Source organism: Desmodus rotundus, chromosome 7 (assembly GCF_022682495.2).
Source record: "Desmodus rotundus isolate HL8 chromosome 7, HLdesRot8A.1, whole genome shotgun sequence".
In the NCBI taxonomy this organism is placed as follows: Eukaryota; Metazoa; Chordata; class Mammalia; order Chiroptera; family Phyllostomidae; genus Desmodus; species Desmodus rotundus.
In genome coordinates this window covers 31,224,877-31,248,794 of record NC_071393.1, presented here as the reverse complement: position 1 = coordinate 31,248,794, position 23,918 = coordinate 31,224,877, and the positions used below count along the sequence as shown (strand labels likewise).

General features: G+C 43.5%; 1 protein-coding gene across 3 annotated transcripts in view; it reads left to right on the top strand.

Annotated features, from left to right (window-relative positions):
- The window catches only part of GLB1L2 (galactosidase beta 1 like 2), a 53,890-nt gene that overhangs the window by 6,290 nt on the left and 23,682 nt on the right, over positions 1 to 23,918 (top strand). For 2 of the 3 annotated variants that reach the window (XM_053928753.1, XM_045192897.3), the window contains exons 2-6: positions 5,034 to 5,081; positions 5,527 to 5,724; positions 7,294 to 7,362; positions 8,037 to 8,132; positions 10,099 to 10,207. In XM_053928753.1, coding sequence (XP_053784728.1) covers positions 5,034 to 5,081; positions 5,527 to 5,724; positions 7,294 to 7,362; positions 8,037 to 8,132; positions 10,099 to 10,207 — 520 coding nt within the window. The remainder of the gene's footprint in view (positions 1 to 5,033; positions 5,082 to 5,526; positions 5,725 to 7,293; positions 7,363 to 8,036; positions 8,133 to 10,098; positions 10,208 to 23,918) is intronic. The other variant, XM_024557515.4, reaches the window with a different exon arrangement.

Here is a 23,918-nt window from a genome sequence, read left to right as displayed (position 1 = left end):
TACACGTTCTGTTTAGTGCCGAAATAACTGACCCTTGGAACCAGCAAGGACTTATGTTCTGGGAACTGAAGGACTATTTATGTAGATTCCCACCTCCTCTGCCCAGCGGGTCCACCCTTGGCCAGCCTAAAATTGTGTGATATACCAGGAGTTGATGATGCTGTCTCTGCTGTGTCAGGTTATGTGGATGCTGGTCTGTCTGAATCTGGTCAGACTGTGCCTGGTATGGCAGAAGACTGAAGGAGAGGGCTGTGACTCCAGGTGTGGCTTCCCAGTCCCACCATGACCTCAATTACTGGTCAATATTTGCAGTGTGACACAGGAACACTGCAAAATGTGTTCAAAAATGAATGTGCCTGGAGCCTGAATGTGCTCTGGCATGGCAAGAGACATTTCAGACCTGTGAGGATTAGCACACCTCATTCAAGGAGATGATTCAAGCGGGCTTCTGGATCTGGCTCTTCTCCAGCCTGAGCCGCACTGGAAGACTCTCTTTGAAAGCTGAGAGTCAGCTCATGGGCCCATTCTGCCTGGAAGAGGTTGTGAGCTTGCCCCCTGCTTATCAGCTCCTTTCTATGCAGACACATCCACCCAGCACTTTTGACTGTGTCCAGCGATATCGAGTCCACGTGGAGCTTGCCCTGCACCCTTTGTCCTCGTGACCCACTACTATGATCAGTGAAGTATAAGAAGGCTTCATCCCTCTGTCCCTCCTCCCTCACCAGTCACCCCCTGATGACAGTTCCTCACCATAGGGATCTCAGCATGCAAGTCCTCTGCTTAATGTTTCCTTTTCAACCTCTGGTGTCTCCAGCTTGCACTTGCCGAAAGGGATGGTAGCAACAGGGGTGTGGAGGCCCCACCAGAAGTCCTGACTTGCGTGCCTTCTTCCAGGGTCCTCACTGTGGGCTGTGAATGGTGTACGGCTCTGAGCAGAGCAAACCGGAGGTCTGGCCCCTTTAGTGACTGGGGCCTGCTCTTGTTTATTGTCAGACTGGAAAGTTATCCTGCAATGACACAAGGATAAAAAAGCAACAGAGATTCCAGAAAGTAAGCTCCAGGTAGCAAGAAGCTTGATGAGACTGCTGGTCTCATCAAGAAGAGTTTAATCATGAATGAACTGCTCACTAGAAAAGCAGCAGTAAAAACATCTCGTCCACCCTGGCTGGTGTGGCTCAGTGGACTGAGCAGTGGCCTGCGAACTGAAAGGTCGTCGGTTTGATTCCCTGTCAGGACACATGCTTGGGTTTCAGGCCAGGTACCCAGCAGGGGGTCAGTGAGAGGCAACACCACACTGATGTTTCTCTCCTTCTTTCTCCCTCCCTTTCCCTCTTTCTGAAAATAAATACAATCTGTTTAAAAAAGACAGAAAAAAAACCCTCTTCCTCAGATTTGGTTAAGCTCCTTGGTAATGAGCCTAATTGACAAGGGATGTCTCCCTGACCTGATTTAACCACACAGTTCGTATTTATTTTATTAGTATGGAGTTAATTAGTCAGGAAATGATGGAGGTTATTATCAGCGCTAATGACCGTTCTCGGTGTTAGTGCCCGTTTGCATGGTGCTTCGAGGTTTACGAAGCTCTGATGTGTGCCATCTCAGTTTCTCACAGTGAATTCCCTGCAAAGCCCAATGTTTGTCAGCCTCATTTTCTCAGTGAATTCATCCATTTTATTAATGTATTAAAAACTCATCTAGTAACATACCAGATAATTTTCAGAAACAGTTGAATTCTCCAGAATTTGGCATTTTGTTGTTTGCAGTGTTAATTTCATACTGCTTAATAAGTGCTGAGGAGAGAATTAAAAGAAAAATCTAGAAAATGATAGTATATAAAGACACAAGCAAAGAGAGGCTCTAACCAGGAGACATATTTTCCATATATCGAAGGAGAAGATACAGATTGGGGTCTGGTTAAAGTGCAGATTCTCGTTCAGTCGGTGTAAGGTAAGACCTGCGTGTCTGCATTTGTAATGAGCTCCAGATGGCCTGGAGACACAAACCTGGACAGAAGTGTCCTGATGATTAGTTACCCACTAGGGGACACATTCAGCAGTGTGTGTCAGTAGCAGGGACTCTGTAGGAATGAGGGAATCACAGAGAGTCACCTTTCCCACAGCACAGTCTCGCAGCCCAGTCAGCCATGTGAGCTTGGTGAAGAATTGGAGATTTGAAGTTCTGGCCAGTGAATAAGAATTGCTACCTTGTGGAATGATTACTAAAATGTATTCGAAAAAATACAGTTTAAAAACAACTGTCTTTAAAAACAGTGAGAGAGAGAATGACAGAGACTCAGAGATGAAGAATGAATGTTCTCACCACCAGTTGTCAATATGCCCCTATTTTTAAGAAAAGAATCTGCCCGTCCAGGCCTTTCTCACCTGGGAGAGCCAGGAATGGTGGTCAGGTGAGTCCACATGGAAGCTTTGGGAAGGAGCTGCCCCTCTGAAAGGCACAGAAAGGTACTGAATCCAGAATCAAGATTGCTGCTCTCAGCCCACTCTTGGTTCACACATGTCTATTTCTTCTAAGAAGTGACCGTCCCCAGTCGGTGTGTATCAATACTGGTCGAATGGATTAAGCTGGACCTCAAGCCAGACACATGCTCCAATGCTGCCATTTTAGCTGGTGTTACCAAATGAAGGAGGTGTTTTTGTTTTGTTTTGTTTTAAAGCAGAAGAGCCCTGCTGGCAGATGCCCTCTAGTGTCAGGAACTATAATGAGAAGTGGTTTTTTTTTGGTCTATGTGTACTTTGGTTACGTAGTAAGGAGTGGAGCCTTAGATATTCGCCAGGGTGGGGCAACCATGTCATGCATTGTAGCGCTGTATGGGGGGGGAGGGATCAGAGAGGGAACAATGCTGCTTACTCAGCCCTCTGCTGGCTTTCAGTCACTTCCCCTGCTACCCACAAGCAAATTGGGCCCTTCTGGTGCTGATTCCCAGGTGAGTGGGTTTGTGTACCTTCTGGAACCGTGTGGGTCTCTCCAACGAACCTTCCTGTGAGAGACTGGGAGTTTCTCCTGCTGCCTCAACACCCACAGGTTTTTTCAGTCAGAGGTTTTAAGGCTTTATTTCCCTGCGCTGGAACCCTGGATTGCACAGTCTGTCTCTCTCCCCACTTGTTCCTCCCAGTTTATCTACTTGCAAATACAGGACTGCCCGATCGGCCAGCTGCCACCTTGCCGCAAGTCCTCTCCACACCAGCTGCCCGTCTCCACCCTTGCTACCTGTCTGGATGTGTGTTTCTTCTTTAACTCCTTGGTTGTCAGACTTCCATACAGTTCGATTTTCTGGCAGTTCTAGTTAATTTTTGTTTTTAAATTTGTTGTTGTTCTTTTTTTAGTTGTATGAGGATGCAAAGTGTATCTACACATGCCTCCATCTTGCTGAGACAAAAAGAAAATATGGCTTAAATGAAAGAACAGATCAAAACTCCAAAAACAGAACTAACCAATGAACAGATAGCCAACCTATCAGATGCAGAGTTCAAAGCACTAGTAATCAGGATGCTCACAGAAATGGTTGAGTATGCTCACAAAATAGAGGAAGAGGTGAAGGCTATGCAAAGTGAAATAAAACAAAATATACAGGGACCAATAGTGGCAAGAAGGAAACCGGAACTCAAATCAACAAATTGGACCAGAAGGCAGAAATAAGCATTCAACCAGAACAGAATGAAGAAACAAGAATTCAAAAACATGAGGAGAGGCTTAGGAACCTCTGGGAAAACTTTAAATGTTCCAAGATCTGAATCATAGGGGTACCAGAAGGAGATGAGGAAGAGCAAGAAATTGAAAACTTATTTGAAAACATAATGAAGGAGAACTTTCCCAATCTGGCAAAGGAAATAGACTTCCAGGAAGTCCAAGAAGCTCAGAGAGTCCCAAAGAAGTTGGACCCAAGGAAGCACACACCAAGGCACATCATCATTACATTACCCAAGATGAAAGATAAGGAGAGAATCTTAAAAGCAGCAAGAGGAAAGGAGATGATTACCTACAAAGGAGTTCCCATAAGGCTGTCAGCTGATTTCTCAAAAGAAACCTTGCAGGCAAGAATGGGCTGGAAAGAAGTATTCCAAATCGTGAAAGGCAAAGACCTACCTCCAAGATTACTCTATCAAGCAAAACTATCATTTAGAATGGAAGGGCAGATAAAGTGTTTCCCAGATAAGGTCAAGTTAAAGGAGTTCATCATTACCAAGCCTTTATTATATGAAATGTTAAGGAACTTATCTGAGAAAAAAAAGATGATCAAAAATATGAACAGTAAAATGACAACAAACTCACAACTATTAACAACTGAACCTAAAAAACACAATAAAAAAACCCCCAAAGCAAACAACTATAATAGGAACAGAATCACAGAAATGGAGATCACATGGAAGGTTATCAGCAGAGAGGGGGAGGGGGAAAACAAGGGAAAAGGTACAGGGAATAAGAAGCATAAATGGTAGGTACAAAATAGACAGGGGGAGGTTAAGAATAGTCTAGGAAATAGAGAAGCAAAAGAACTTATATGTATAATACATGGATATGAACTAAGGAGGGGGGAATGCTCGGGGAGGTGGGGTTCAGGGCAGAGGGGAATAAAGGGAGAAAAATGGGACAACTGTAATAGCATAATCAATAAAGTGTATTAAAAAATAAAAATAAAATGAGAGAAGTAGGTATAGAAAAGGCAACAACAAAAATTTGCTTTTGCACCAGATTCACTCCCGCTGTTTTCTGTCTCAGAGTTTCCCAAACTCCGAGGCTGGAACCTCTGGCTCCCCCAGCTTCTCTTACTGGCTTTCTCTCATGGTCTCCAGGAGACTGAGCACTGAACCCCAGGCTCCTCTTGGCCAACCTGAGAGATGTCAAAAGGTGCTTTTTCAGGGACTAAAGCTTTTCCACCGCCTCCCCAAGTGGGGCTTTCTGTCCTGAAGGATCATCTCTTAGCCAAAAAGACACTTGCTCTTTAGATGATTAGTAAGACCTGGAAACTTGGTTAATGAACAGATGCTGTTTCTAACCTGGGTACCTCCTTACAGGTATTTGCACCTCAAGCCGAGAAGCTGTGACCATGAGGTGGCTCAGAGGTACTATTTGAAATAGTTGCTGCTTTGATGTTTAGTGAAAACATCAAAGCCTAGGAGACCTGCAGACGTGCCCCTGGGTTCCCCCGAGTCCCCCCTTCTCAGCCCACTAGCACTTCCTCCCCATGCACTGTGCGCCCACCTTGTCCCCTCCAGTTAGCACAGTCTCCATGTCCAGTGCCATGTTTGTCTGGTTCCTGAGCGCAGCCTCAGCTTGCACTTCCCTTGCAGCTGACCAGATGAGTCAGTGGTGCTGAAGCAAGTCTCCTTCCAAGGCTGTGCTAAGGCGGAGGATGGGAGCTTTTTCTGAAGGCCCTGGAAACAGGCCCTCCTGAGAAAAAGATGCTGAGGGCCCGCGGAGGAGGAGAGGAAGCCTGTCCCTGCGGTGCCCCTGCTGGCTGCTGCAGGTGAGCCTCTGGGCCTCCTGGATGCCTTTCCTTTTTTGTAGGCTGGACTGGCACCATCTGCTGTCCCCCTGGCGGAGACGCCGGCAGTCCGGGCTGCACACCCAGGGCCAGAACTTTATGCTGGAGGACTCCACCTTCTGGATCTTCGGGGGCTCTGTGCACTATTTTCGGGTGCCCAAGGCTTACTGGAGGGACCGCTTGCTGAAGATGAAAGCCTGTGGCTTGAACACCCTCACCACGTGAGTGCTGCCCACCTTGCCCCCAAGCCCATTTTCCATGGGGCTCCAGCCTGCATCTGGGCTGCTTCGTGGGAGCCCAGCCCCGGGTCTTCCAGCTGCCAGGCAGGGTGGGCGAGCCCTGGCAGAGGCTAAATCCGAGCAGTGTCCGACAGGAAGCCAGTTGCCCTTCCTGATTCCTGCAGCACTCCCCACTGGTCCCCACTGGTGGCGATGAGAGACAGGCAGTGGAAGTGAGTCTGGGACCCATAAGAGCACTGGTGCATGCAGGGCGAGTTTCGAGGAGGACAGTATAGATGTAGGACATGATTGAATTATTAAGTCGTTTTTTTAAACAAGCACTCCACCCCCAACTTATACAGAAATGAGTGTAGTCTTCAAAATAGCTACCTGGGGAAGCTTCTGTCGGTAGTTTTCAGCGTTCCTTTCAGAACTATCCTCAGGATGCTGAAGTGTTCATTCTAGCACCTCACACAGTGAATTAGTTAAAAAACAGGTTCATGGTGAACAAATTTTGATCTTCCTGTGGATTTATTTTTCAAAATTGCTAGCAGATATTTGGACCAAGTCTAGGAAATAAAGTGGGTTATCAGGCTGTATTCTATTTGCAGGTGAAAATGTAATTACAAATCAAGAACAGGGATTTTCTTGGGTGGTTTATGAACTAGCTTTGAAGACAATTTCTGAAAAGAGTTGTAGGAGCATTCTGAGCTATGACAACATAGTTGAAACAAATGTGTGTAATTTTCTAGCATCCTTAAAAGGATCTTTATTTGCATATGTAAGTTCTGATCCTGGGGGTACATTCCCACCTCCCAGGACTCCTGAAACTGGTGGGAATAGTGCAGGACAACCATTTTGCCTTGTGAAAGCAGGATAGTCTACGTTTGCTTAAGCATGGCACTGTTGGGTCTGAGTTGGAAGCAGGCGAGCCCCCCTTCCCCTTTATCTGTACAGTCTTTGAACTTGGGGAGCCCCCCTCCTCTGCCAGCCACGGGGGGTGGGGTCCAGGAGAGGAGTGGCTGTCATTACTCTCATCATAGGTCACTCCATACCTCTGCCTCCTGAGTCTGCCCCTTAGAGAACTTGCTTCATTTCCTCATCTCTTTAGAGTTAGAAGCTCCATTCTGTTACAGGGTTTGGAATTTGATGCTTCCATGAAAAATAGGACTGATAGTTGTGTTCTCTTCTCTACTTTTAACTGTTTTTTCTTGTGAAGTTACTTCTTTTTCTCCAATGGAGAGAGAGCGAAGGAGTGTGGGAAGAGGGCAGCACAGTCCAAGCTGCCCCACGGTTACACCCTGTGCTTCAGCCACATCTTCACATCTTGTTGGCCTCCGCCCTCCCACCCCAGGAGGGGGGCTTTTAGTCCCCCAGGGGCTGGTCCTGGGTGCTGTAAGGCCCCTTGTCTCTTCACGTAGTTATTGGGCCCAATCCTGATGTCACTAAGACAGTGTGCCTGGAAATACATCTGCAACCATCATAGGGGCTTTTAGGGACAAAGAAGGTAATCTGGGAGATGAAGTGGAATAAATGAAAAGGTCATGCCTGAAATTACCTCTCCTGTTCCAGCTATGTCCCATGGAACCTCCACGAGCCACAACGGGGTGCATTTGACTTCTCCGGGAACCTGGACCTGGAGTAGGTGCTGCTGCTGCTGCTGCTGCTCCCGTGACCTGCCCTGGGGCCTGGGAGCCAGGACGGGGCTGGCTGGGCTTCGTTAGGGACCCTGGTGGCATCTCAGCTCTGCTGGGAGAAACAGATGGGGACGGGGGTCAGAGCCTTGCTCTCTGGACAATGACAGGCTCTATGCCCAGAACCCGATGCTCTCCAGCTGCTCCTGTCACCCCCGGGTGTCCCGGCCTGCCTCCTCTGAGCACCCCCTGCCCCTCACTGCAGCCTAGAGGTGCCTAGTCCCCTGTCAGTCCTGTGTGCCATGGGGCCCAGCCCCCTGTGCTGGGACAGGGATTGCCCCTGGAGGGCAGCTAGGCCACTGGGGTCAGGTTCATTGTTAGGACCCTTGTCCCCTGTGTGACGCCCTTCCTCCTCATGACCCAATGGCTGTGCAGACAGTCCTAGGCTGGGAGCCGGTGAGAACCCAGCTGCCAGGGCCTGTGGCCTGTGACCACTGGTGTGGGATTCCCTGCTCTGCTGGGGGCAGAGGCTTGGCCTTCCCTTCTCTCACCCCGTCTCTGGTTGGGAGAGGAAGGCAGGTGAGCAGAGGACCTGGGCAGTTCTGCTACCTGTGTGTGTGCTGGGCTGGTCCCCACTCTCTGTTGGGGTGTCCTGAGAGTGGCTGACCTTGACCTTCCCAGGGCCTTTGTCCTGATGGCTGCTGAGATTGGGCTGTGGGTGATTCTGCGTCCAGGCCCCTACATCTGCAGTGAGATTGACCTTGGCGGCTTGCCCAGGTGAGTGGGGCTGTGAGGGCCTCTGGCCACAGGTCATGTAAAAAGTGAATCACACACATAGGTTTAATTTTGCCTTTAAAGTATATTTGCCTATTTCATACTGAAGTTCCTTTTCAAAATAAGTAGCACCCACAGGAGGTCATTTTAGCTGACATTACCACTATTGTCCTTGTCCAGTTCCTTCTGTTGTTCACATGGCAGCAGCGGTGGAGGGCTGGCCATCCCCAGGCCCTGTGCTTCCCCAGGCTCAGGGCTCCGCTGTGAGTCTGGCCTGCAGTCAGGCCACGCGTCTGCTCTGGGCCACACTCTCCCGAAGAGGAAACCTCAAACCTGCCTGCCTCTTTCTTAAAGATGTTATCAGTGCTTATTTTTTAAAGCTCAAGTATTTTGATAAAGTATAAGAGAAACAGATTGTTGCTTTTGTTTTTATCTCCTATCTTCAAATCTCAGGCCCTAGTGATTGATCTGAGGGTGTGTGGTCTCCACTGAAGTCTGGGGAGTGCGGTGCGGCTGGAGTGGAGTCTCCTGGTACCACCCACATTCATCCCACATCAGTGTTGCCTTTGTTTTCATGAAAGATATTCTTGTTAGCAGGGGTAGTCTTTCCCATCCTCACCACGTTCCAGGCGGGCAGATCTGCTCTTCCTCTACCCTGTGCGCCTCAAGGGGGTGGCTGACCCTGTTGGCCACGCTGTCTCCTCCGGGACGCTTCGCTGCTCCCCCAGTGCAGCCACCACCTCTGCCTTGTTTTTGTCTCTGTTACCAGCACTACCAGCCCTGCCCCAGGGGCCCCGGCAGACTCTGTCTCTGTCTCCTCACTACCGGGGATCACTTCTCTGTCGCTGTGCCATTCAGCTGGGCAAGGTGCCCTCAGCAAGGCTGTGAACACAGCCGGAGTGGCCTCCCCCACACCTGGGGATTAGGAAACTGTGTGTCAGCGAGAAATCTCCAGCTCAGCCAGAGCGGGACAGGTGGACAGGATTTAAGTCTTACTTAGCTCAGAAGCAGTGAGGCGTCCAGCACTCAGACCTCCTTGTGCAGCCCTGTCCATTCAGGCCCTGGCTGCGTAGACGATGGGCCGGTAGGCAGATCCTGCAGGCCAAGGGGCATGCCGGCCAGCAGGCAGACTACCAGTGGGGAGGAGAAGCTGGACCTGTTTGAGGCGAGGTGGAAAGTGGGGGTGTCCCTCTAGGGGAGACTCCTCTCTCATCTGTTCTGACCTAACACAAATTGATACTGTTCTGACCCTGTGCAGGACTTCTAAATCAGGACCTTTTGTAAGAAAATATTAAGTCTTTTCTCAGAATTTCAAATGAGATTTAAGTCCTTGAGTCCTGCTCTGTAACTAATTCCCTGTGTTCATCTGGGGCATAGGGTCACCACAGACTGGCTGTGGGAAGAATTAACCTTCTTGCTCAGCTCACCTGCCTGCTGCTGCCTGAGCCAAGCTCTGAACAGCTGATGTAAATGATGCAAATGAGCCAGGTCAGTGTGAATGGCAGCTGGAGCAGAGCAAGAGAAGGAGCCTCAGTTTTAGACTGGTGGTTTTAGGTGATGTGGGAGGCTGCCTCTGTGTTCTCCTGTGCTGGCCTACCACCTTTGTCATGAGACTGTGGAGGGAAAGCTCGAAAACTGGGCCTTGTGTCCAGCGGGAAGCTCTTCTCACTCTGCCAGGCTGCCAGACCTATTGCCATGAAGCTGGACCTGAGTCGCCCCCAGGGCTGATGTCCACAGTCAGGGAAGCAGAGCTGAGTCCAGAGCTGGGGCTGGTCCTAGTGCTCCCGTATCCTGCTCCGTTGGAATAAACTGCCCTTCTGGCTGAGTGGAGGGCGTGGCTGGGAGTGGTCTCCAGCCTCATCCCTGGGTGCTCTAAAGCAGCTCCCTTTTCCTTCCACCATCACCCTGCCGAGAGCAAACCCACAAACTGTGGAACTAATTACCACCAACCTCCCTTTTTTTATTCAAGCTGGTTACTCCAGGATTCTGGCATGAGGCTGAGAACAACTTACAAGGGCTTCACCGAAGCTGTGGACCTTTATTTTGACCACCTGATGTCCAGGGTGGTGCCCCTCCAGGTAAAAGCAAGCCAGATCCCTGCTTTGATCTTCACCTGTCTTCCTACAGGTAGTCACTAGTCCTGATTAGCTCTCAGACCAAGGGGCTCACAGTCCCTTTCAACACAGGAACACATTCCTTCCTGCTGCCTGTGACCTGGAATGGGAGGGACCTGCAGAGGTCCTTCTGAAGGTTTGTCTGTTTCAGCGTTGTCTTAGGTGGCAGAGCGCTGACAGGCACGCAGGTGTGAGGGCTCCATGGCTCCATCCAGGGCCAGACTGCAGCACTCGGTGTAACTGAAAACACCCGTCCTGGTCCTGGTAGCGCAGTGGCTCAGTTCTACATCGAGAGGAGCATACGAGGGCGGGGCACCCCCCCAAATCCCAGAACTTATTTATAAAAAATTGTGTATCTATTCTTACATGTTTAAACTTCAGTCACCTTCAAAGTACTCTCCATTTGATGCAATACACTTATCTAGACATTTTCCCACTGCTCAAGATAGGTTTTGAACTCTGATTTTGCTGCCTTTTAGTGGTTCTGCCAATTTTTGTTTCACTTCATCCACATCCACAAAACGTTTCCCTTTGAGGACGTTTTTTATCCAGGGAGACAAAAAAAGTTGCTCAGGGTGAGATTGGGTGAACAGGGAGGGTGGGGCATGGGGGTCATGTTTTTGGTCAAAAACTGCTGAACACAGTGTGGTGTGGGCAGGTGCATTCATATATCACCCATCGTGAAATGGGCAAACAGGTTGAAAGAGTCTTCAAAAAATATTTCACTGAAGCCAAACGCAGCCTCTCACAACAACGCCAGCTGGTACACACATACAGATAGGTTCCTAGAACACTAACTTTGGGGGGGGGGAAGCCTGTACTACAAGGGGCCTGCCCTCCAGAAGATAATTCCGGTTTTTGAGGTCCCCTCTTGTATGTGGATAGGCCCATGACTGTAAGACAGAAGGATTTTTTTGTAATTATAAAATTAAAATTGGTGACTTTTCAAGGTACATCCTTCTACTACCCAAAGGTGCTGTATAGTACACACATTCAGTATTCAAAACCTGCTAAAATGATTTGGAGAGAGAAAGTATCTTAACACTACATGTAAAAATTGGAAGCAATAAGAAAGCAGGAATGGGAATAATTAACCTGATGCCTGATTGCTTATGTAAAAGTGAGATGAATGATGCTGATTAATACATTGACAAATTAATACATCAATAAAAAATGAGTACATCAATAAAAGGAGCTCTTGAATCAGTGGTGTTGAATACACAGCACACACAGGTCACAGGAACTGTTGGATCATTCATAGGGCAGGCAGATGAAACACAGGCACCCAGTTAAATTTGAATTTTAGATAAACAAGTAATAGGGGTTTTTTTAGTACCATATATCCAAAATATTCCATTAATTACTTGAAATACTTACATTAAAAATATTCATTGTCTATATAAAAATTACTAATTGTAAATTCAAGTACAAGGGGGAACCCCAAGAAAATTGGAATTATCTGGTTTTTTTTTTTGAAAAAAGTCCTCAGAGGGAAACATTTTGCTGATCTGGAAGAGGTGAAACAAAAAAGCAGAAGACGCACTAAAATGCATCAACATCAACGAGTTCAAAAACTGTTGAGCAGTGGAATGAACATCTCGATAGGTGTATTGCATCAAATGGAGAATACTTTGAATGTGACTGAAGTTTAAACATGTAAGAATAAATACACAATTTTTTATAAAGACTGGGTTTGTTTGGGTCCCCCTTGTATAACTGGGTGTCTTGTATTTTTATTTACTAAATCTGGCAGTCCTAATCATGAAACAAGGTAGGATTTTTGCAGGAAGATGGGATTATTCAGATGAGTCGGCACATTGGGACAGAGGTAGGGGAGGGCACAGTAGGGAGGCTCATACCAGTAATATGACTCAGAATGTTCTCAAATACGGAATTTTTTCCCTGAGTATAACATAATTACTCTGTTGTTCTCCTGTGGTAAAATATAGCATAAGATTAACCATTTTAATCGCTGTTAAGCGTACGGCTTTGGCACTAAGTGCCTTCCACTGTTGTGTGGTCATCACCGGCCACTTGTTTCCCAACTTTCTCAATCTCGCCACGCTGAAACCTGTCCCATCACCCACCAGCGCCCGGCGTTCCCTCTCTGTGGGTGCTGGGAACCTCCGTTTTACTTCATGCCTCTATGAATTTGACTACTCTTGGGACCTCAGATAAATAGGGCATACAGTATTTGTCCTTTTGTGACTGGCTTTTAGTTAGTATAATGTCTTCGCGATTTGTCTGTGTTATAGCATGTGTCAGACTTTCCTTTTTTAAAAAAAGCTGAATAATTTTTAATTGTACATATATACCACATTCTGTTTATCCAGTCATGCTCAAATGGGCCTTTGGGTTCTTTAGCAGCATGTCAATAATGCTGCTATGACTGTTGGTGTGCAAATGCCTGTCCCAGTCCCTGTCCTCACGTTTGGGGGTATACACTCAGAAGTGGCATTTCTGGGTTACATGGTTGGTCCATGTTAAATTTTTTAAGGAACTGCCATGTTTTCCACAGCTGCACCATTTTATATTCTCACAGGCAATCAGATTTCTCGGCATCTGGGCCCACACTTTTCTGTTTATTTGATAAAAAGCCACTCTAATGAATATAAGGTGGTATCACATTGTGGTTTTGATTTGAATTCCCTAATGATTAATGATGTGGAGTATTTTTCCATGTACTTACTGACCATTTGTTTGTATTCTTTAAAAAACTATCTTTGAATGCATTGCCCAGTTTTTAATTGAGTGTTTGGTTGTTGCGTTATAGCAGTTCTTTATGTACGGTGGGTATCAATCTTGTAGCAGAGAGGTGATTTGCAGATATTTTCTCCCATTCCAAGGGTTGCCTTTTTACTCTTGTTGATTGTGTCCTTTAACACACAAAAATTTTACATTTTTATTACGTTTACCATATCTTTTTTCATTGCCATGTCCAGGAAATCATTGCCAAACCCAAAGTCACAGAGCTTCTCCCCCATGTCTTCTTCTAAGAGTTCTATAGTGTTAGCTGTTATGGTGAGGTTTATGATCTACTATGAGTTAATTTTTACGTATGGTATACAGAATGGTCCAACTTTATTTTTGTGTGCGGATATCCAGTTTTGCCCACCACCATTCGTTGGAAAGATGTTCTTGTCACCCTTGTCGAAAATCGTTTGGCCATACATGTGACTTTATATTGGCCTCTATTCTATCCCGTTGGTGTACATGTCTGTCTTTACGACCACTGGTTCACATATCTGTCTTTATGCCCATTGGTTTACATCTCACATCTGAGGAAGTTCCATACTGTTTTCCACAGTGGCTTTACCAGTCTGCATTCCCACCAACAGTGCACTAGGGTTCCCTTTTTTTCACATCTGCATCAGCACTTGTTGTTTGTGGATTTGTTTGTGATGGCCATTCTGACTGGTGTGAAGTGGTACCTCATTGTGGTTTTAATTTGCATCTGTCTGATGGCTAGTGATGCTGAGCATCTTTTCATATGTCTCTGGTCCCCCTGTATGTCCTCCTTGGAGAGGTGTCTGTTCATGTCCTTTGCCCATTTTTTAATTGGGTTGTTTGTCTTCCTGGAGTGGAGTCATGTGAGTTCTTTATATATTTTGGAGACCAAACTCTTGTCCAAGGTGTCATTGGCAAATATGTTTTCCCATACAGTTGGTTCTCTTTTCATTTTAATGCTGTTTTCTTTAGCCATGCAGAAGCTTTTTATTTTGATGAGATCCCATTTGTTTATTCTTTCCTTGATGTCCCTTGCTCTAGGGGACATATCGGTGAAAATATTGCTGTGTCGAATATCTGAGATTTTCCTGCCTACGTTTTCCTGTAGGACTTTTATGGTGTCACGACTTATATTTATATCTTTTATCCACCTTGAATTTATTTCTGTGTATGGTGTAAATTGGTGATCAAGTTTCATTTTTTTTGCATGTAGCTGTCCAGATCTCCCAACACCATTTGTTGAAGAGGCTATTTTTACTCCATTTTAAGCCTCTGCCCCCTTTGCCAAATATCAATTGACCATAGAGACTTGGGTTTATTTCTGGGCTCTCTATTTTGTCTCATTGGTCTATGTGTCTGTTCTTATGCTAGTACCCAGCTGTTTTGATTACAGTGGCCTTGTAATACAGTTTGATATCAAGTATTGTGATCCCTTCTACTTTGTTCTTCTTTCTCAGAATTGTTGGAGCTATGTGGGGTCATTTATGGTTCCATATAAATTTTTGAAATGTTTGTTCTATATCTGTAAAATATGTCATTGGTACTTTAATAGGGATTGTGTTGAATCTATAAATTGCTTTGGGTAGTATGGACATTCTGATGATGGTAATTCTTCCAATCCATGAGCATGGTACATGCTTCCTTTTGTTTGTGTCTTTCTTAATTTCTTTTTTTAGTGTTGTATAATTTTCTGAGTACAGGTCTTTTACCTCCTTGGTTAGGTTTATTCCTAGGTACTTTATTTTCCTTGTTGGTATAGCAAATGGGATTGTTTTCCTGATATCTGATTTTGTTGTTGGTGTACAAAAATGCCTTCGATTTCTGAGTATTAACATTGTATTCCTCTGTTTTGCCAAATTCAGTTATTAGGTCAAGTAGTTTTTTGGTGGAATCTATGGGGCTTTTTATGTACACTCTCATGTCATCTGAAAACAATGACAGTTTTACTTCCGCCTTTCCAATTTGTATGCCTTTTATTTCTTCTTCTTTTCTGATTGCTGTGGCTAGGACTTCCAATACTATGTAGAATAGAAGTGGTGAAAGTGGGCATCCTTCTCTTGTTCCTGATCTTAGTGGGAAAGCTTTTAGTGTGTGTCCATTGAGTATGATGTTGGCTATAGGTCTCTTGTATATGGCCTTTATTATGTTGAGGAATGCTCCCTCTTTTCCCACTTTGCTGAGTGTTTTTATCATAAATGAGTGCTGTAGCTTATCAAATGCTTTTTCCACATCTATTTATGCGATCATGTGATTTTAGTCTTTTCTTTTCTTTATGTGATGTATTACATTTATTGATTTGGGAATATTGTACCATCTTTGCATCCCTGGGATGAATCTCACTTGGTCATGGTGTATGATCTTTTTAATGTATTATGAGATGACGTTTGCCAATATTTTGTTGAGAATTTTAGCATCTATGTTCATCATCCTTATTGGCCTGTAGATTTCTTTCTTTGTTGTCTCTTTATCTGGTTTTGCGATTAGGATGATGCTGGCTTCATAAAAAGAGTTTGGGAGTATTCTGTCTTCTGGGATTTTTTGGAATAGTCTGTGAAGGATGGGGGTTAGCTCTCTCTTAAATGCTTTGTAAAATTCTCCTGTGAAACTGTCCAGTCCAGGGCTTTAGGGACTGGAGTGCTGGGAGTTTTTTGATTATTGCTTCAATTTTGTCAGCTGTTACTGTTCTGTCCAGGCTTTCTGCTTCTTCTTCATTCAGTCTTGGAAGATTATATTTTTCTAGAAATTTGTCCACTTCTCTTAGGTTTTCAAGTTTCTTGTCATATAGTTCTTTGTAGTAATTTCTTACAATCCTTGGTATTTCTGTGGAATCAGAGTTGTGATCTCTCCTCTTTTATTTCTGATTGTGTTTATTTGGATATTCTCTGTTTTTTTCTTGATGGGTCTGCTTAAAGGCTTGTTGATGTTATTTATCTTTTCAAAGAACCAGCTGCTAGATTTATTGATCCTTAGAATTGTGCTTTTAGTCTCTATGTTGTTTAATTCTGCTGTAATCTTGGTTTTTTTTTCCTTCTGCTTGCTCTGGGCTGTCTTTGTTATTCCTCTAGTTCTTGTAGGTGTAGGGTTAGGTTGTTTGTTTGAAATGTTTCTATTCTTTTTAGGTAGGCCTGTATTGCTATGAACTTCCCTCTCAGGATTGCCTTCGCTGTGTCCCTTAAGTTTTGGATTGTTGTGAGCTCATTTTCATTTGTTTCCAGAAACTTTTTTATTTCTTCCTTGATCTCATTCTTAACCCACTCATTGTTCAATAGCATGCTGTTCAATCTCCATGAGTTTGAGTGTTTTTGAGTTTTTTCCTTGAGGTTAGTTTCTAGTTTCAGCCCCTTGTAGTCAGAGAAAATGCTTGATATGATTTCAATTTTCTTGAATTTGTTAAGGCTTGTTTTGTGTCCTATCATGTGGTATATCTTTGAAAATGTTCCATGTGCTTTTGAAAAAAATGTGTATTTTGCTTCTTTGGGATGAAAGGTTCTATATATATATCAGTTAAGTCTATTACATGTAGGACATTATTCAATGCCCTTATATCTTTGTTGATATTTTATTTCAAAGATCTATCCATTATTGACAGTGTGGTGTTAAAATCCCCTACTATAATTGTGTTGCTGTCAATATCTTTCTTGAAGTCCTCCAAGATTTTCCTTATATAGTTGGGTGCTCCTATGTTGGATGCATATACATTTACAATGTTTATGTCTTCTTCATGGATTCTTCCCTTGAGTATTATGTAGTGACCTTCTGGACCTCTTTTTATGGCCCTTGTTTTGAAGTCTATTTTGTCTGGTATGAGTATTGCTACCCCTGCTTTTTTCCTGTCCTTTTGCTTGGAGTATTTTTTTCCAACCTTTCACTTTCAGTCTGTGTACGTCTCTTGTTCTGAGGTGGGTCTCTTGTAGGCAGCATATGTGTGGTTCATGATTTCTTATCCATTCAGCTATTCTATGTCTCTTGATTGGAGCATTTAATCCATTTACCTTTAGGGTTATTATTGACAGGTACTGTTCATTGCCATTTTACTTCCTTCGTACCTGTGTTCCTCTCTCATTCTTTTTCTTCTTTTGCTTGAAGCAGTCCCTTTAGCATCTCTTGCAGAGCTGGCTTGATGGAGGTGTATTCTTTGAGCCTTCTTTTGTCTGGGAAACTCCTTATTTTGCCTTCCATTTTAATTGAGAGCCTTGTTAGACAGAGTGGTCTTGGTTGCAGGCCATTGCTTTTCAGTGCTTGGAATATTTCTTGCCATTCCTTTCTGGCTTTTAGTGTCTCCATTGAGAAATCAGCTGCTAGTTTTATCCAGGCTCCCTTGTATGTTACATCACATTTCTCCCTTGCTGGATTTAAGATTCTCTCTTTATCTTGGAATTTTGCCATTTTAATTATGATGTGTCTTGCATTGGGCCTCTTTGGGTTCCTCTTAATCGGGACCCTCTGTGTTTCCTGGATTTGTGTGAGTTTTTCTCTCATCAAAGTAGGGAAATTTTCCATCTTCACTTTTTCAAACAGGTTTTCTATCTGTTGCTCTTCTCCTTCTGCTTCTGGTATTCCCATTATATGGTTATTATTACATTTCATGTTGTCCTGCAGTTCCTTTAACACCTCTTTGTTCTTTCTGAGTCTTTTTCCTTTTCTTGCTCTTTCTGGGAGTTTTTTTCTTCCTCGTCTTCCAGCTCACTGATTTGATCCTCTGCTTCATATAGCCTGGTTTTGATTCCTTCTACTATGTTCTTCAGTTCAGAAATTGTATTCTTCATTTCCTCTTTGACCTTGTTGATAGTTTGTATTTCCTTTTTCATGTTGATATAGTTTGCAGTGAGCTCATCGTAGTTTCCCTGTAGTTTCTGGTAGTTCTTAGTGAGCTCATTGAGTTTCCTTATAACCATTGCTTTGAACTCAGTATCTGATGGTTGACTTACCTCTATTTCATTTAGCAATCTTTCTGAGGTTTCCTCCTTTCCTTTCATTTGGGGTTTGTTTCTTTGCCTTCCTATTGTTTGTGAGACTCTTCTTGTTAGCCTCTGCTTCTTAAATTGATCTGTTATGACTCTGAGCTTGTGGTATGATCTTCTTTGGTAGGAAACCTGTGAGATTCAGTGGTGCAGTCTCCTTGATCTCCTGAATTGCTGCTCTTGGGATGCCCTTTTTATGCCATTTATGTTGGCTCTCTGGATGTATTTGGGTTTTAATTGTTGTTGGGTCTTTCTTTGGTGGGTTCTTCCCTCTAACTGGTTGACTGAGGATCACTCCGCCCACCACATCTTGTATGCTGTTGTGCAGGTGCAGACAGATTGTGTTGAAGCTGGTTCTTCTGTCTGTATGAGGTTATGAGGCTTCTCTCTCACTATTTTTCTATTGTTTGTTCTGGATAATCTCTCCACCATAAGTTGTAATTCCAGATCGGTCCTGGTTGGTGGTTACTGTGGCTTTCACTCATGCCTCTGCCTTCTTCCTTTATTATCTGTTGGTGGCTTTTCTCTTCCAGCAGGTATATTGGTGTTCACAGTTCCCACCTACTCTTTTATGTGATCATTTGGAGGGGGAAGGCAAAATGGATTAAGACAGCAGGAGTGTATTCTATGGGATTTAAAGTACCAACATGTTGAGAAGAGATAGGAGATCCTTTGGATAAGTATAGTGTTAACCGTGATATTCACCCAACTAGCCATTTTTTAGAAAGGGTGGATAAGACATAAGACTCTTGTTAGAGGGGGGAAGGATTGTGAGTTGAGTGCAGAAAACAGAGAGCTTATGGGAGGTCAGATGATGAGATACAGTGAGAGTAAAAGATAGAAAATAGGCATAGTGTGTGAGAGAATAGAGTTAACCACGACAGTAATAAAGTTCTGGAAGACCATGAAATGGGCTAAGATCAGGGAGGGGTGCTGTGTAGTATTTATAATTGTATGGGAAAATAATTATTTGGTATAATACTGGAACAACAATGATTTGACAGAATCTATATGATCTGAATAACAAGAATAGGAAGTACATGACTTAAAGTAGTATGCTACTGGAACACAAGTCAAGTGAAAGAAGGAAAATTAAAATACACTGTGAAAGAGAGAATGAAGAAAACCAGTTAAACAATGCAATTAAACAAATAAAATGAAGAAAACTAAACAAAGAAGAGAAATAAGAAAATAAAAAATACTAATAAAATAAAAAGTAAAAATAATGAAAAATAATAATAATACAAATAATCAATAACATGCAAGTTCTCTGGAATAGCAGTGGAATTTGTCTCAGTTTCTGAGTTGTTGGGATTAGCCTGTGTTCCCTCTTTGGGTCTGTCTCTGCTCCTTTCACAGCTCCTTTCACAGCTCCAGGTCTTACTGTCTCATGTGGGGTGGGGGGCAGGGAGAAAGCCTCCTGCTGACTTTAAACCCATCAAGCAAGTTCTGCTGGTCTTCCTGGATGTGGCAGGCAGAGGGGGGTTGGGCTTCACTTTTCTCCCTTCCTGTGGGTTCCCGAGGATGGGGGCCAGGTCTGGGCTGCAATCTTCACAGTTGCCCAGCCTCCAGCCCAAGTCCTCTGTTTGCTGCTGGGCCACCACTGCCTGTCTCCACCAGGCTGGCACCTTCGATCCACCAGCTGTACCATCCCTGAGGTGCACTACTTAGGGGCAGCTCATACACCACCTTCTTGCTCTTTGCTGTCCTAGGTGCTGGGCCCTCTCAAAAGTCTCCTCAGGGTAGTTCAGCTCCAGCACTGAGTTAAGTCTTTCTGGGAACTGCTAACTCCCTAAGCCCTGTTGCTCTCCTCTGTGGGGGGCACCTCCTCCTTCCTCTTAGGGAGCCAGCTGGCCACATGGTGGCAGGGTGCTGCCATGGCCACTGGCACAGCAGAGGCCGGGATGTGGCTGCCACTGTGGCGCTGGGGTGGGGGCACAGCCCTTGATGGCTGCTGGGGCAAGGCCGGGCCAGTGGGGGCAGCCACTGTAGGAGAGTTGTGTAAACAACGTCCAAGAGCTTTTTAAAAAAAAAAAAAATCCTCCTGCTCAAGCCTGCTGCTCTACAGCTCTACACAAGCACCCGGCCTCTCACAAAACCCAACTTTTCAACTAGACTGCAGACTATCTGGGTCAAGGTCCATCATGGCCCAACTCTTCTCCATTCTCCAGGCGTTGCCTGGCTCCCCAGTTTCTCTGGTAATGACCCAGCCAGCATCCACAGTCTCTGGGTGAACAGTGCCCCTGTGGGTCTCCTACCTCGTCTTTATTCCCTCCATCAACTTCAAGCATCCAGGTCCCTCCTGGTGCCGCTCTATCCTCCCTGTTTGGCAGGGGAGGAAGCTGTTGATTTGGCTCTCATCCAAGGATCCTGCAGCCGGCCCAGGGATGCAGCAGCCCTGGTACCTTCTCTGGTCTCAGGGCAATCTCCTTACCCTCTGTTTTTCAATGTCCTCTACAATTTTGGCCTCCAAACTTCATATATACTGGGGTTCCATTGGTTGTTCACTCTGTTCCTCAGAAGATCGGCTAGGTGTTCTACCTGTGTGTGGGGGGAACTGGGCTCCACTCCCACCTACCTCACAGCCATCTTCCAGCCTTGGGATTTTCATATATAGCCTTTATTTTATTGAAATGGTTTTATGTATTTCTAATTTGTTGTATGTTTTTTATTATGAAAGTATGTTGAGTTTTGTCAAATACTTTATTTGCATCAATTGAGATGATCATGTGGTTTTTTCCTCTTCACTTTGTGAATATGATGTGCTTAATTGATTTTTGTTGACCATCGTTGTGTTGCTCATGGTGTACAATCTTTTTAACATGCTGTTGAGTTTGGTTTGCTAGTATTTTGTTGAAGAATTTTGCATATGTATTCATCAGGGGTGTTGGTCTGTGGTTTTCTTCTTTTTTTGAAGGGTCTTTTCTGGTTTTTGTTAATACTCCCTCACAGAATAAATTGGAAATGTTCCCTATTTTTCACATTTTTTTGGAAGAGTTTGAGAAGGATTATAATCTTTTTAATCATTATAAATCTATTAAGGTTTTTATTCTTCATGATTCGGTTTGGGCATATTGTATGTTTCTAGACTTTGTCCATTTCATCTAGGTTATCCAATATGTTGGTGTACCATTGTTCATATTCTTCCCTTATAATTCTATTTATCCTTATAAAATTGACAGTAGCATCTATTTAGTTTCTGATTTTTAGTTATTTGAGTCTTAGTTAATCTAACTGAAGATTTGTCAATTTTGTAGATCTTTTCAAAGAACCAGCTCTTGGTTTTGTTGATTTTTCTTTTTATAGTCTCTATTTTAATCTCTACCCTAATCTGTATTATTTGATTCCTTTGGTACTTTTGAGTTTAGTGTGTTTCTCTTTTCCAACTTCCTTAAGGTAAAAAGTTGGGTTGTTGACTTGAGACCATTATTTTTTTATGTGTTTATAGTTACAGCTTTCCCTCTTAGCACTGCTTTCTCTGCACCCCATGTGTGTTACATTGCGCTTTCATTTGCATTCATCTCAAGATATTTTTTACTTTTTTATGATTTCTTCATTGAGCCACTGGTGTTTAGGAGTGCGTTGTTTAGTTTGCACACATTTGTGACTCTTCTGGTTTTCTTTCTCCTTTTGGGATATAGTTTCATTATATAGCAATTAGAAAATACACTTTTTCTGATTTCAGTCTTTTAAAATTTATTAAAATTTGTTTTGTGGCCTAACATAGGGTCTATCTTGGAGAATACACCATGTCAGTTGAAAAAAAGTGTGTTATGCTCTTGTTGGGTGGAGTGTTTTAGGTCCAGTTGACCTCTGTGTTGTCCCAGTCCTGTATTTCCTCATGAACCTTTTGCCAGGGACCTGTTATTGACAATGGGGTGTTGAAGTCTCCTATTATTATTCCATAGCTGTCTTTTTCCCCTTTCAATTCTATTAATATTTGCTTCATATACGTTGGAGCTCTGGTGTTCGGTACATAGAGTTTTATAATCATTATATCTCCTAAATTGACCCTTTTATTATTTTTACAATTATATAACTACATATGTATGTATGTATATATAATACCCTGTGCTGTCTCTTTTTAACAGTTTTTGACCTGAAGTCTCCCTGCTCTCTTTTGGTTCCTACTTGCACAGAATACCTTTTTCCATCCTTTCACTTTCAACTCATGTGTGTCTTTAGATCTAAAGTGAGTGTCCTGTAGACAGCATATAGTTGAATACTGTTTCTTATTCATTCTGCAAATCTGTGTCTTTTGGTTGGGGAACCTAATCCACTTACATTTAACATAATTTCCGATAGGTGAGCACTTTCCTTTGCCATTTTGTTATTTGTTTTCTGTATGTTTTATAGCTTTTTCTCCCTCATCTTCTCCATTGCTGACCTTTTTTGTATTTAATTAACGTTTTGTAATGACAAGTTTTAATTTCCCTTTTATTTCCTTTTGTGTATATTCTATAGATATTTTCCTTGTCAGAAACAAAAACTCGGCTCCTTCACAGCTCTGCCCCATCATGTCACTGGTGTCACAGATCACATCTTTCCATAGTGTGCCCACTATTACAGATTTGTAACTCTTCTTATGCATCTGTCTTTAAAATCCTGTAAATAAATACGAATTGGAGTTATAAAGTAAAATGATAATAATATTGGCTTTTATGTCTTTCACTTATTTACTTCTACCACAAAACTTTATATTTTCATGTGGCTTCAAGTTACTGTCTACCATCCTTTTATTTCAAGTTGAGAGACCTCATGTTGTATTTCTTGTAAGGCGAGTCTAGAGGTAATAAAATACTTCCACTTTCATTTGTCTGAGAATGTCGTCATTTCTCCTTCATTTTGGAAGCACAGTTCTGTTGCCTACAGAACTCTCATTTTTTTCCCCTTGAGAACTTTGAATATATCCTTCCACTGCCTTTGTCCTGCAAGGTGTCTGACGAGATGTCCACTGATGGTTTCACTGGGGATCCTTTGTACACGTCAGAGGATCCGCAGTGAAACACAGTGTGTTGCTTTTCTCTTGTTTCTTTCAAGAATCTTTTTCCGTCTTTTCCTTTGACAGTTTGATTGTAGTGTGTCTTGGTGTGGGTCTCGGGTTAATGCTACTTAACAGTCATCAAAAGTTCTTGAATTTGTACATGTATGCATCCTCGTGTTTGGGAGATTTTCAGCTATTTTTACTTCAAATCTCTATCCCCCTTTATTTCTCGTCCTTCTGGGGAGGAGACAATGAGCATAGCAGTCTGCTTACTGATGTTGCATTAGTCCTGAGGCTCTGTTCACTTTCCTTCATTCTTTTTCCCTTTTCTTCTCATACTCAGTCATTTAAATTGACTCATGTTCAGGTTTGCCCATTCTCGTTTCTGCTGGCTTGAATCTGATATTTAACTCCTATGGTGAATTTTTTCATTCAAATTGTATTTTTTAGTCAGAATTTGTTTAGTTCTTTTTTACTGTTTCTATCTCATTATTAATACTCTACTCTCATTTTGTTCATGTATTTTTCTCCTGCTTTCTTTGTCCATGATGTTCTCTAGCTCCTTGAGCATATTTATGACAGTTGTTTAAAAACTTTTGGCTGGTAGGTCCAGTGTGTGTGTTTCTTTAAGGCAGTGGTGGGTCACACGGCATGTGAAAACTGCTGGGGGACTGCAGTCGTAGTCCTGACTGCAAGCGTAAGTCCTGGATGCCTGGGGGCAAGCGTATGAAGGCAGAGGAATGTAATAGAACATTTAAGGCTACAAGAAGCTGGGGTGAGACCCTAGGAAATTAAGACACGTAAAAGCAGCCAGTACAATAAACACACTCATATACCCCACACACAGTCCAAACAGGACAGATGCCCAGAAAATATCTGAATACATGTTAAACCCTCATCCAGGCTGATTTCAAGGCTTAGGAGCCCATTAAATAGTGAAGGCGTTCCCCTCAAATGTGCAAAGACTGGGAGCAGTGACTGTTTATTCAAATGCCCAATTTTC